Below are 15401 nucleotides of genomic sequence, written 5' to 3' on the forward strand. Positions count from 1 at the left end.
ATTTATTCTATATGCGGGGTGTAATTCTCAGCATCTGTTCTAATTTTGCATGTAGGGGCACCACAGAGTAGCATTTCTCTTTTCCTGTATGCTGGCAGTATATTATTCTGTGTGTAAGGAAGCTCCACAAAGCTGCTTTTTTTTATATGGTGGGTGCCATTCTTTGTGTCTGTTCACATTCCAAGTGGACAGTAACACCTCTTTTGTTCTTTATGCTGGGTGTAATCCTTAGTATCTATACTTATTCTATATGTACCAAAAATGCACAGTAACACTAATCTTACCCAGCATAGCAGATGTAATTCTCACTATCAGTCCTTATTCTGTATGTATGGACACTGTACAGCAACACTCTTGGTTTGTACGCTGGGTGTATTTGTTGGTATATATTATTATGTCTTCAAAGACACATGGAGGGTTGATTTACTAAAACTGGAGGTTTCAAAATCTGTTGCAGCTCTGCATAGAAACCAATCAGTTTCCAGTTTTATTTTTGTCAATGTTTAATTGAACAATCTGAAGTTAGAAGCTGATTGACTACCATGCACAACTGCACAAGATGTTGCTCTCTCCAGTTTTTTATTTGCCAAGTGCACTATACAGCTTCCTATGACTGCTTGACATCTATTTCTTTTTACTGATTGCATTCATAAGCCACACCAAGTAACAATTAATCACGCCCATTTTCAGCCACAGCATGTGCCTTTCCCTTATCACCCACTAAACGATTCTCTAAGGCTGGCCATACACTATACAATTTTCTGTCCAATTTCTGCCCAATTTCCTTTAGATTTACCTTGAACTATGTAGTGCAAGGGCCTGCCTAATTGGATACAATAGAAAGTGTTATTTAGGTTTGACCTCATATTAAATGGTTTCTGGTAAATATTAAGCAAAATTCTCAAAAAATTTGTATAATGTATGGCCAGTCTTTGACATCCCTGCCTTTGTAAGGGTTTTATTGCTGTCTATGTCCTTATGAGGGGGATGTCCCTTAACTTCATATCCAGATGATGGGTCAGAAATAGCAGGAAGAGAAGCAACATCTAATTTTTAGGGAACACAGTAATGAAACTTGACAGAAGTCACACTATCTATAACTAAGAAAAAAATTGACTGAGAACTTTAATATATAGTAGGGATGCACCAATACCGTTTTTCTATCGGCCAGTACGAGTATCGATACGTGTGCTAAAGTACTCGCTGATACCAGTTGCTGATATCTTTGTGGTGCAATATGAGCTCATACAAAATTAATGGATCAAATCGTACCACCTCCGCAGGGAAACCCCATGTGATTCGGACAGAAATCCCGCCGTATTCCTGCTCAAATCACATTCAATTCTTTCAGTGCAATTTGAGCCTATCCATTTTTTGCGGGTTCAAATCGCACCATAAAAGGTATTGGTTTCAGTACTCGTGCAAATGCTTAGTATCAGCAGCAATACCGATACAGGTATGAGTAAAGGTGCAACCCTATTATATAGTAAATTTATTATATATACTGTATATCTAATTAATCTAGAGCAGATGGACCAGATTTTCTCCACTTTAACCATACTCAAGTAGGATAGGTAATCTAAAGTCACGTTTATGGTTTTGTATTTATGAGACATATGTAATTCAGCAGGTTTTCAGACAGATACGTAAGTACTTTAAAACTTCTAATTTAAAGCTACAGCAAACTTGCCATTTACAACATTACAGGGACCTAAGAGCTACAGAACACATTCCACAGAACACTGATAGAAAGGATATCAGTAAGATACATGTTATGCCATTCCTAGATGTTTCTGTCCAGCAAGATTTTGCAAAAGGTAAATGTTGCTTCAAGCAGCCATGGGTGCATGACCAGGTACTATAGCCTTATATTGTGTAGTTCCATATTCTGTAGTAAGGTCAATAAATGCATTTGTACAGCATTCCAGTAAGCACATAATGCTCTTTTGTGCTAAAAGTTTTCACAGACACCACATGCACTATAGAATGTGCTGTGTCACCGTGTCTACAAAGGAAAATGTTCATTATAAAGTTGTAGGCTCTTAAACAGCTTTATCATGATGAAAAAGACATAACCATTAGGTGTTCTCACAGATAACAGAATGTTTGTTCTTTTTTCTTTACATGAGATATATATATATATATATATACACACAGCGAGGAACAGAAGTATTTGAACACCCTGGGATTTTGCAAGTTCCCACTTAGAAATCATGTAGGGGTCTGAAATTCACATTGTAGGTGCATTCCCACTCTGAGATACAGAATTTAAAAAAAATTTCAGGAAATCACATTGTATGATTTTTAAAGAATTTAATTGTCTTGCACTGCTGAACATAAGTATTTGAACACCTAAGAAACAGCAAGAATTCTGGCTCTCAAAGACCTGTTACTGTGCCTTTAAAAAGTCCACCTCTACTCCACTCATTAATCTAACTTAGTAGCACCTGTCTGAGCTCTTTAAAGACACCTGTCTACCCCACAGTCAGTCAGACGGCAACTACTACCATGGGCAAGATCAAAGAGCTGTCAAAGACACCAGAGACAAAATTGTGGACCTCCACAAGGCTGGAAAGTACTACGGAGCAATTGCCAAGCAGCTTGGTGAAAATAGATCAACTGTTGGTGCAATTGTTAGAAAATGGAAGAGGCTAAAGACGACTGTCAGTCTCCCTCGGACTAAGGCTCCATGCAAGATCTCACCTTGTGGGGTATCACTGATGATAAGAAAGGTGAGGAATCAGCCCAGAACTACAAGGGAGGAGCTGGTCAATGACATGAAGAGAGCTGGGACCACAGTTTCAAACGTCACTGTCGGTAGAACACTACGCAGTCATGGTTTCAAATCATGCATTGCACGGAAGGTTCCCCTGCTCAAGTCATCACCTGTCCAGGCCCGTCTGAAGTTTGCCAATGACCATCTGGATGATCCAGAGGAGGCGTGGGAGAAAGTCATGTGGTCAGTTGAGACCAAAGTAGAACTTTTTGGTCTAAACTTCACTCGTCGTGTTTGGAGGAAACAGGATGAGTTGCATCCCAAGAACACCATCCCTACTGTGAAGCATGGGGGTGGTAACATCATGCTTTGGGGGTTCTTTTCTGCGAAGGGGACAGGACGACTGCACTGTATTAAGGAGAGGATGAATGGGGCCATTTATTGTGAGATTTTGAGCAACAACCTCCTTCCCTCAGTCAGAGCATTGAAGATGGGTCATGGCTGGGTCTTCCAACATGACAACGACGTGAAGCACACAGCCAGGATAACCAAGGAGTGGCTCCATAAGAAGCATATCAAGGTTCTGGAGTGGCCTAGCCAGTCTCCAGACCTAAATCCAATAGAACATCTTTGGAGGGAGCTGAAACTCTGTGTTGCTCAGCGACAGCCCCAAAACCTGACAGATCTAGAGGAGATCTGTGTGGAGGAGTGAGCCAAAATCCCTGTTGCAGTGTGTGCAAACCTGGTCAAGAACTACAGGAAACGTTTGACCTCTGTAATTGCAAACAAAGTACCAAATAATAACACTGATTTTCTCAGGTGTTCAAATACTTATGTTCAGCAGTGCAAGACAAATTCTTTAAAAATCATACAATGTGATTTCCTGAATTTTTTTTTAAATTCTGCCTCTCAGAGTGAGAATGCACCTACCATGTGAATTTCAGACCATTCTATGATTTCTAAGTGGGAGAACTTGCAAAATCGCAGGGTGTTCAAATACTTCTGTTCCTCACTGTGTGTATACAGTACATACAGTCATGGCCGAAATTGTTGGCACCCTTGATATTTCTCCAGGAAATCATGTATTTCTCACGAAACGTATTGCATTAACACATGTTTTGCTATACACATGTTTATTCCCTTTGTGTGTATTGGGACAAAACAAAAAAAGGGAGGAAAGAAAGCAAATTCGACATAATGTCACACAAACCTCCAAAAATGGGCTGGACAAAAGTATTGGCACCCTTTCACAACTGCGGATAAATAAGAATGTTACAAGCATGTGATGCTCCTGTAAACTCACCTGGGGCAAGTAACAGGTGTGGGCAATATAGAAATCACACCTGAAAGCAGATAAAAAGGAGAGACGTTCACTTAACCTTTGCATTGTGTGTCTGTCTGTGCCACACTAAGCATGGACAACAGAAAGAGGAGACGAGAACTGTCTGAGGACCTGAGAACCAAAATTGTGGCAAAATATCAACAATCTCAAGGTTACAAGTCCATCTCCAGAGAACTAGATTTGCCTTTGTCCACAGTGCGCAACATTATCAAGAAGTTTGCAACCCATGGCACTGTAGCTAATCTCCCTGGTCGTGGACGGATGAGGAAAATTGATGAAAGATTGCAACGCAGAATAGTCCGGATGGTGGATAAGCAGCCCCAAACATGTTCCAAAGACATTCAAGCTGTCCTGCAGGCTCAGGGAGCATCAGTGTCAGCGCGAACTATCCGTCGACATTTAAATGAAATGAAACGCTATGGCAGGAGACCCAGGAGGACCCCACTGCTGACACAGAGACATAAAAAAGCAAGACTACAGTTTGCCAAAATGTACTTGAGTAAGCCAAAAGCCTTCTGGGAAAACGTCTTGTGGACAGATGAGACCAAGATAGAGCTTTTCGGTAAAGCACATCATTCTACTGTTTACCGAAAACGGAATGAGGCCTACAAAGAACAAAACACAGTACCTACGGTAAAATATGGTGGAGGTTCAATGATGTTTTGGGGTTGTTTTGCTGCCTCTGGCACTGGGTGCCTTGACTGTGTGCAAGGCATCATGAAATCTGAGGATTACCAAAGGATTTTGGGTCGCACTGTAGGGCCCAGTGTCAGAAAGCTGGGTTTGCGTCCAAGATCCTGGGTCTTCCAGCAGGACAATGACCCCAAACATACGTCAAAAAGCACTCAGAAATGGATGGCAAAGAAGCGCTGGAGAGTTCTGAAGTGGCCAGCAATGAGCCCAGATCTAAATCCCATTGAACACCTGTGGAGAGATCTTAAAATTGCTGTTGGGAAAAGGTGTCCTTCCAATAAGAGAGACCTGGAGCTGTTTGCAAAGGAAGAGTGGTCCAAAATTCCGGGTGAGAGGTGTCAGAAGCTTATTGATGGTTATAGGAAGCGACTGATTTCAGTTATGTTTTCCAAAGGGTGTGCAACCAAATATTAAGTTAAGGGTGCCAATACTTTTGTCCAGCCCATTTTTGGGGTTTTGTGTGACATTATGTCATATTTGCTTTTCTGCCTCTGTTTTATATTTGTTCCAATACATACAAAGGGAATAAACATGTGTATAGCAAAACATGTGTTAATGCAATACCTTTTTTGTGTGAAATACTTGATTTTCAGGAAAAATATCAAGGGTGCCAACAATTTCGGCCATGACTGTATATATATATTTATTAGATACTATTATAGAAGACCATAGCCATGACAACCAATCTGCTTTCAGCTGTCATTTCTGAAGAACTGGAAATGGTCAAATAATTAAATTGCTTGTTATAGGCAAAAGTGTTCTCAATTGCACATTTTCATATATAAGCCCTTTATTCTTTTTACCGGTAAATTGTAAGATGATTGATACCTTGAAATCATCTCCAAATATAAAGTTATCAGCAAAAATATTGTATTTATACTGTTGAAGATCCTTATTGGATATCGGCAATAAATGCTATTTTTATAGCCTGGCCATTCACAAGTAGATCCCTCACCAATAAAGCCATGGCTTCTTCTCTTGACTTGAGAGACAGCAAAGACACCTTTTTGGAGAAAAGGGAACAATTACTGAATTATTATGTAGGTTTTCCAGCAAATTACAAATATGTGTACAATAACAATTTTTAATTTTGGTTAAAGTAAGGAATGGTTAGGATATTCCTGGTAGCATCTGAGATGATTTATTTTCACTTTCTTTGTGTTGACTTGGACAGGAAAAGAGCGGAAATCTCACCAATGGTGCCAAAGGTGTCACAAACATCAATGAAAACTTGGTTGAGGTTCTATTTATTTCTCATTCCTGCTGAAACCTAATTGTAAATAACGTTCCACTTTAAAAATGCAAAACAAATACAATGTCCACCATCCATAATGTATAATAATAATAATAATCTCCTGCTGGTAGTCTTTCCAAAATGTATCTGTAATGTAAAAATGTTTATACTGACCCTACCCCCATTGAGATGAGGATAACATCATGCTTCTTCTGAAAGGACCATGGGGAATGCAGAGCAGCTCATATCTCACGATGTTGGGTACTCGAGATGTTGGGTACTTGTTGTTTTCCAGGAACCTTCCCGGAAGTATAGTGACATCACACATAGCAATGAGAAAGACGGGTAAAGTAAGAGTACAATCTACCTTTTTTCTCTACAGGTACATTTTGAGAACACATTTATTGAGGGAGAGGGCATTATAAACGAACCTTACACTTAGGGGCATATTCACCACACGGCAAACATTTGCCTAGGGCGGCATTGTTCAGGGTGGTGGGGGGCAGTAGAAGAAGGGACACACGTGGCATGGGGACCAGGTGGGATCTGTGAGAGGCTGCAGGCTGCTTGACTGTGTATGCAGTGTCTGAGGGGGGAAGTTGTGTGTTGGGGGGGGCAATTTTTGTGTTGCTTAGGGCAGCATAAAACCTAAATACACCACTGCTTACACTGTACTGCAAGTCCACTTTAAGCCCTACACAGTCCGATTATTTAAAAAAGTAAAAAATGATGAGCTCAGTATTGTGGGTCATACAACTAGCAGTGAAATAAAAATGAATAATTTCTTAAAATTAGGTTTGGTTAACCATTTGAAACGTGCATGTAAAATCGCAGTAGTGGAACTACTGCAGATATGACTCTTACCAGTCAGATGGTGCTGGACACATTGCTGAGTCCTTCTTGCTTTGATGAAAAACAACCCAGACACTGAGACAGGAAATTACATCGCAACCAGGTAGTTTTTCAAGCACGAACAATACATTATACAAGAACACTGCCACCTAGTGATCACAGTATGATATAAGAAAATTGTTTTTGAACTTGTGTCTGTGTAGCACTACCCCCTTAGAGGTTGCTGATGAATTGGGTCCCCCTATAGTCCTGCACAGCCAGACAATTTGCATTCTCCACACAAGCTTATGTTCAGAGTCAGAAATCAGTCCTTGAGCTTCTGTTTTGTTGTTTATTGAGGGGATTTAGAACTGGGATAGGGTAAGGGGGGTATATAATGCCCAAGGGAACCAACAACTAAGGACAAACTTCCTGGAACTATTCACAAACTTCTCTTCTGCAACACAGTCTCTGTTTGAGATCTACCCAGCATCTCCTTGATGTACCACCCCAGACCCTAGATTAAATTCTCCTCTTCACCCAACAATCTGGTGGTTTTCCTGAGCAGGGGATCTGGCTTCTGTTCCTTTAAATGGGTGAACAGTCACTAATAGGGGGCTAATCTGGTTTCTCACCAGAGTGCTCCTTCCCCTATTCGCCCAGTGGGTGCAAGTGTACTCACTCAGATCCTCTCCTGTACTGCATGCAGGTTGGCTGCTGCTATCAGGTCTATCAGCTGGGTTGCTCCTTCCCTGCCATAAAGGTGATCCTCCCTCATGGGGCCAGTGAGCTCCAAGTATCCTCCTTTTCAGCTCCAGGCTTGCAGGCAGGCTCCATCCCACTAGGCCTCCTGGCAGTTTTCTTCCTCCAGCCTCACATGTTCCTCCAACTCTCTACACTTCTCCTCACCACAATCCTACTATTGAAAAGGCTGCATCACTTTTAAGGGAGTCCCAGCCCCTTGCCAAGCCTTCTGTTGGGGATCGGCTGAGGTCCCTCAAGAGTGCAGCCAGCCACTCAGATGCACTGACTGCCTCTAAGGCCCTCCTCTAAAATCCTCTGAGGCTGGGGGAAATTCCAGAGGTGCTGACCTTCAGAGCCTCTCAGCCCTGACCACAATTTGATCCCTCTGGCTATTACACCTGAGCTGCTAATGAGCTCTTGTCTAGCCATTTAGATGAACTAGGAGAGTGCTAAAGCTGTATAAACAGTATGCTACCACTGCATGTGCAGTTTTCAAAAAGTAAAGTACTGTTCTGTTTCAAATGCCCTTCTTTATGCACTGACCTACCTTCTTAGACCCAATGGGAGTTATTTACTAAAACTGGAGAGAGCATAATCTAGTGCAGCTCTGCCTAGAAACCAATCAGCCTCCAGGTTTTATTGCCAAAGCATAATTCAAAAATCTGAAGTTAGCAGCTGATTGGCTACCATGCACAGCTGCACCAGATTCTAAATGCACCAGTTTTAGTAAAGCTCCCCCAGTCTGTCCGAACAGTATGGGCAACTGCTGACTAGGCACCATTCACAGGCAGCTTATCTCTTAAATAAGACACAGAAGTTGAAACCAACACAATTTTACTTCAGCTATTTGCACTAAAAGACAATGGGGTTGATTTAATAAAGCATCAGCTTCCATGTGTTTTTTTGTCAAAGCTTAATTGAACAAGCTGAAGTTAGAAGCTGATTAGCTACCATGCACAGCTGCACCAGATTTTGCACTCTTTAGTTTTAGTAAACCAATCCCTATGACTTTGTGAAAAACTAACACTGACTGAGGGAACATGGAAAAAGTAAGGAACTTCTAGCTAGGACTAAACTAACTAGCACTAAGCAGAAGGGGAGGACAGAGGAAGATACCAAAATCATATTAGTAAGCAACTTGCAGTGGCCTGACACTAATGAAAAATGCTAACCTAATGCAGTTCAATACAATGCATAAAAAATACATAAAAGTAGGGCAGAAGAAATGCACTGTTTTGTTTGGATTTTGGTTTCATTCTTGGACATTTTGCTATCTTTTTGATAAATATACAGTATATTACTTTTATCAGGGTATGTTGCTTTTTTATTGGCATCATGTCTGTTGCTCTGTACATGTCATGAGTGAGTTGCAAGAAGGACAGCAAGAAGTAACCATTGAGCTATGTAACAGTGACCTCCAACATTAACAACCACTATTGGAAATGTTTATGAGCCAGTTTGATTATTTATATTAGACCCACTATTGCTTTCAATTGTATATAATGAATATTTTCTTGATTTATCACTAATCAAAGTTCAGAAGTCTTGGCCACCTCACATACAGGTATATGTAATAGAAAACACAAAGGGGCCACTTTACTGATAAACTAGTCTGTGTACTGTATACACCTTCACTACTGCATATTGCTTGTGTAACTCATACCATATAAAGCCATTTGTTCCATTGTTGTAGTGACCAATTGATAGTAACGTTTGTATCAATTTTAGTAGCTTGAGACACAAATCACCCTGGTGCTCCTGCCCTGGAAAATGCCAGTGTGTTGTGTAAAGTCTTAAACCCCACACAGGGGCGGACTGACCATTTGGAAACTCGGCCCGGGGTCAGTAGGGGGCCCCATGAGATGCCCCTGGTACCTTTTTCATAGGCTTTTTTGAGTTTTGGCAAGGACACAGGGGCCCCATGATCCCCTTTTGCCCAGGGGCCCCATGAGTTGTCAGTCCACCCCTGACCCCACACTTCCTGATCAACACTCAGTAGCATCACTACTAACTAACACAATTCACACCATGGTTGGACAGTCTAAATCATAAGAGCTGTTGCATTAGTACTTGGGATTCAGTTTATAAACACTTTGTAATTTATTGATTTTTTCACAGGATCTGAAATTCTTGGCAAATCTGCTCGAATTATCTTCTCAACATTAGGAATTTGTATCTTTTTTGCAATTGGCTATATGATCCTGCCTCTGTTTGCATATTTCCTCCGAGACTGGAGGACACTACTGATGGCTCTGACCGTGCCTGGGCTCCTATGCATTCCTCTGTGGTGGTGAGTTTACTGTTTTAGTCTGTTTTTCCAAATAACTTCCTTTACATTGAGCACTGGTCACCCTCATATACAGACCTCAAAGACACTTAAAAATGTTTTTCCTTTGTCTTCTGTGCACCCTGGACCCCTCTACATATAACAATCTTTACATAAATGTAAAATATTGTCTTTGTCTATGCATACTGCCTTTCTAGCTGTGTAGTTTTACCTGGAAATGTGAGACTGCTTTTTCTGAGGATACAGTTACTTCTCTAAAGGCCAGTTCACTGAATTACACATGAACGTGGACCAATTACTGTGAGATTCAGTGCAGTGCGATCGTGCACAAAGTAGTGCACACACAATTTTAAAAATATGTACTGCATCAAATTGTATGGTAACACAGCACCATGCAATCTGGTGCAGACATACTCACTGTGTTTGTGATCTGCATTTGGGGTGCTGTTAACAATGTATTGGCACCCACAGCAGATCGCAAAGGTGGTACACTTTGAACATTGAACAACATGCCTTTCCTGCACCGCATTTTGGAGTGAACCAGCAGTAAGGAATCACAATTTTGCTTCCTGAAACATTTCAGACTCCAGAGTGCCTGCGATAAGAACTTTTTAAGCTACATAGATGTAACGCTACCCTCGAAGGAGCCACTTGGTAATTTGGGTTCTTTGTTCTGCATCTCGACTCCAAGAACATCCTTAGCCCCTCTGACACACTTGTTGAATGAAAGGTATTGCAAGCACTTATAAGAACACAAGTATACTGTAGATACCCCTAACTGGGCTGTGAACTGGGAAATAAACACAAAACCATTTAGTGGTAAATGAACTCAATGTATTGGTACGGGTTAGAATAAATGGTACGTTCAGACACAGTCCACTAGACAGTATAATCACTTATTTACACCAATGTAATTTTAGAATAGAGTTCTGAACCACTAGACTAGGATTAACTCATGAATCAGCAAAGTCCACAATAAACAGTGCATAAAAGCATTTATTGTAATGTCAATAATAGTATTATAGCTAGTCTAGAGGGCACTCTAGGAGAATAGCTAGAGCAGCACCTAAACCTGTGAAAATGATTCCTACTCCTGGAGCCATTCCTGAAGGTGCGTCACAAGTAGTCAACTTCAGAGTTTCACTACCTGGCCATGAGGTCAAACTAAAGGCTAAGCAGGTTTAATTTCAAATACAGTGGTCCTCTGGTGGATGCAACAGATGCTCTGGTGACTCCGTGGGAGCAGTACTTCCTGATCTATTCCTTCCTTTACTCATCTCACCTATGCGGGATGGAAGGCATTTTGGTGTTGCTCATTGCTCCAGGGTTGCCCAGGCAGATGTGGTATGCCAAGCTAAAGGGACACAGGTCAGTTATAGTGGTGTGACCCTCCTGCGCTCCAAATATAGTGTTTTTAAATAATACAAATTAAATATATGAACCCCAAAAAGCTGCTAGCATTAAATCATATACCAGTGATCAAGTGAATATAAACCATATAAATGCTGCGCTACATTCAAAATTAAAGTGAATGTGGAATCCAATAATATAAATCAATATAGTGACAATATTATGTAAATAAATATATAAGTGCTTAATGATAACAAAAATTATCACATCAAACACCCCAAAAATTATAAAAACACAAACTTAAATCTATACGCATGTGCATAAATTACACATACATATAGTTATATCACACGTGCAAATGTGAAGTGAAATAATGGCTTATTAAACGCACAGAAAAACAAATCTATAAATATTGAAGGTGAAAAAAAATGTGAAGTGAATTAATTGCTTATTAAACGCACAGAAAGTCCAATTAAATGTTGAAGGTGAACAAAAATGATAACGGTGTTTCCAATAATACTGCAAAGTGACCACAGGTGAACCAAAACGTGCAGGTATCTGAGTGTAGATAGAGCTTGTGAATCCAACCACCTTCTGGATTAGCCTCTCACCTCATCCCTTCGACCCTTGCGGATCAAAGAGCAATAATGGATCCCTCTCACAGATCCTCCAGGCACCACAGCCTTCCAGAAACGCTTTTCAAATTTCAATAATCCCACTCAAGCTCTTCTCCAGGTATAGGTGAAATATCAATCCCTCAGAACAAAAAGAGGAATCATAGCAGCCAGTCCACATGAGACCCTCATGCTCTCAGATGAGGATAAATCTGTGTTGTTGGGTGTACAGCTGAATAACAGGTGTACCAAGATGGCCGCCACGCCGGAAATACGTCACCGCGCTTACGCCGACGCGTTACGTCACAATATCACGTGACTTCATCAAGGCCCTGATGAAGTCACGTGATATTGTGACGTAACGCGTCGGCGTAAGCGCGGTGACGTATTTCCGGCGTGGCGGCCATCTTGGTACACCTGTTATTCAGCTGTACACCCAACAACACAGATTTATCCTCATCTGAGAGCATGAGGGTCTCATGTGGACTGGCTGCTATGATTCCTCTTTTTGTTCTGAGGGATTGATATTTCACCTATACCTGGAGAAGAGCTTGAGTGGGATTATTGAAATTTGAAAAGCGTTTCTGGAAGGCTGTGGTGCCTGGAGGATCTGTGAGAGGGATCCATTATTGCTCTTTGATCCGCAAGGGTCGAAGGGATGAGGTGAGAGGCTAATCCAGAAGGTGGTTGGATTCACAAGCTCTATCTACACTCAGATACCTGCACGTTTTGGTTCACCTGTGGTCACTTTGCAGTATTATTGGAAACACCGTTATCATTTTTGTTCACCTTCAACATTTAATTGGACTTTCTGTGCGTTTAATAAGCAATTAATTCACTTCACATTTTTTTTCACCTTCAATATTTATAGATTTGTTTTTCTGTGCGTTTAATAAGCCATTATTTCACTTCACATTTGCACGTGTGATATAACTATATGTATGTGTAATTTATGCACATGCGTATAGATTTAAGTTTGTGTTTTTATAATTTTTGGGGTGTTTGATGTGATAATTTTTGTTATCATTAAGCACTTATATATTTATTTACATAATATTGTCACTATATTGATTTATATTATTGGATTCCACATTCACTTTAATTTTGAATGTAGCGCAGCATTTATATGGTTTATAGACACAGGTCAGTTGCTCTTAGAAATCTACTGGAACAGGACCATCTGTTACTAAGGAATTTTTTATTCCATCTAGAAGATTGAAGCTCAAGTTATAAGAGATAGGGTATTATGACGTCTAGAAATCCCTTGATAGTAAGTTGGGAGGTTTACTTCTTGTTAAATCTATTGCTGGACATGCGACAGATGCTTATCTTGCATCTGGACCTTCCCAGGAGTTTTTTCATGGGACAAGTCCACTTCTGCAGCTGGAACTAGGTCGGCTTTTGGCTCTCAGCACTATTATGTTGCTGCACTTGTGGCTCCGTGGGGTCAAAAAAGTTCATTCACAGCCTTTCCATACTGAGGCGAGTGCTCAAACTGGTAGCCTTGTCTGACATAGATCCCTTCACAAGTTTTGCATAAGGCAAGGTTGTTGAGACCCATTTCTTTGTCTTACTTGGGGTAGTTTCTAGCTGTCTCTCTAAACAGGACATCGTTGTCCAGTTATTTGGTCTGCCTATCTATTGGTTGGATGTGGTAGGGGTGAAGAGTCTATCTCTCAGCCTTTACTTTCTTTGTGGTTTTCATTCAAAATGAACCCTCTACTGTTGCTCCAATTTCTAGTTCCACCATGTTGAGTTGACTCATCAGGCCATCATCCAACCCCATGGTCTAGGGTTCTGGTTCCATCTCTTCCTGACAGGATGTACTTTACTAAATTTATGAGTGCTTCCTGAGCTTTGGCTTCTATCCTCACGTTTTCTATGTTCTACCAGGGTCCTGAGGTGATTGTAGCCATAATTGTGCACTTTGATGCCAACTGTGGTGCTCTTTTTGTTTGCGCTGAAGTCCAGGTTTTCAGAGCAGGCATTTGGGATGTACCACAGAAGGAGGAGTGCACTGGGGCCTTGTCCAAGGGATATGGATGTTGGCACAGATGGGGAGGGTATCACAGATAGTGCTAAATTGTGTTTCTACCAGATGGACACTGAGACTTGTGAAAAAGTGAGGAAGTGTGAAAAAGTCACAATAACTAAAATTTTTTTGGTCTGGAGTTAGGCTTTAAAATATCACCTTCAATTTAGTTAGTTGTGTAAACAGTATATTTACTCCTGCATTAGACTTGTGAAAAACTGAGGAAGTGTGAAAAAGTCACAATAACTAAAATTTTTTTGGTCTGGAGTTAGGCTTTAAAATATCACCTTCAATTTAGTTAGTTGTGTAAACAGTATATTTACTCCTGCATTATTTAACAAACTGTTTTTAACAAGCTGTCTTGTAATTTTGGAGTCTATTTATCAATGTTTCAACCAAGATTCACACAATATTTATCAATGAAACCTTATGGGTGTAAAATGTGAATCATGGGTGAAAGTTGTGTAAATCTTGAGTGAAACATTGATAAATGGACCCTCAGATTACAAGACAGCTCACCCATGATTCACATATTTTTCCCACATAAGGTTAAATCAACACAAATGTGTTAATCTTGGGTGAAAACCTAGATATATACACCCATTAGTGTTCTATTTTGCAACAAAAAATACGTATAGCATGCTTTTACATATTAATACACTTATATTGGGTGCCCCAGCAGAACTAGCAACAGATCAAGATTATTAAAAAAATATGTCTCTTGTAGGATTATTCCGGAATCTCCACAATGGCTGATCTCTCAAGGAAAGATAGACGAAGCAGAGGTCATAATAAGGAAAGCGGCAAAGCTAAACAAGGTTTCAGCACCAGCTGTAATATTTAAAGCATTTGAGGTAAAAAGGTTTGCTGCTCTCCTAAGGTCTGGTGTCTCTGCATTGAAACTAAAATGACAATGCAAAGGGTTTTTTACAGTAATGATGAAAGCACTGAAAGTCATTTGAATGGATCTGTTTGAAAACGTTAATGGTGTGTGTGGGAAATTCAGCCACAAATCCTATGCTCTACAGTCTTCTGTAATTACTCCTTCCCAGAAGTAGTAGGAGAACCTTCACCTAGATTTAGATAATTTTAAAATGATAATAAACCCTACATTTTTTTCCAAGATTTTATCTACAGATATCTCTCAGATGTCTCCTTTACATTGTGTGGTCCTATATAGCTCTACCATAGTCACCTGTTCATGCACGCTCCCAATTCAGCGAAGAGACATCATATATTCATCAAGGAGACATCCCCATAAATTCAGCAAAGAGACATCCCCATCCAGCAAAAAGACATCCCAATATCGCAAAAAGATGGCCCAATCTGGCAAAGAGACTGCCCAATCCAGCAAAGATACATCCCCATATAGCAAACAATTACCCAATCCAGCAAAGAGAGAACCCCATATATTCAGTAAAGAGTCATCTCAATCCAGAAAAGATACATCTCCATATATTTAGCAAAGGGTTATCCCCATCCAGCAAAGAGACAGTCCAATCCAGCAAAGAGACAGCCCAATCCAGCATAGAGGCATCCCCATCCAGCAAAGAGACAG

The 15401-nt window shown here is 40.5% G+C and overlaps 1 protein-coding gene across 1 annotated transcript in view; it reads left to right on the forward strand.

Moving 5' to 3' along the window:
• The window catches only part of LOC149448914 (solute carrier family 22 member 4-like), a 127017-nt gene that overhangs the window by 94771 nt on the left and 16845 nt on the right, over positions 1–15401 (forward strand). The window contains exons 4-5 of the mRNA XM_089694064.1: positions 9679–9850; positions 14571–14697. Coding sequence (XP_089550190.1) covers positions 9679–9850; positions 14571–14697 — 299 coding nt within the window. The remainder of the gene's footprint in view (positions 1–9678; positions 9851–14570; positions 14698–15401) is intronic.

Source organism: Staurois parvus, unplaced genomic scaffold (assembly GCF_062004578.1).
Source record: "Staurois parvus isolate SC_StPar_1 unplaced genomic scaffold, SC_StPar_1.0 ptg000648l, whole genome shotgun sequence".
Lineage (NCBI taxonomy): Eukaryota > Metazoa > Chordata > Amphibia > Anura > Ranidae > Staurois > Staurois parvus.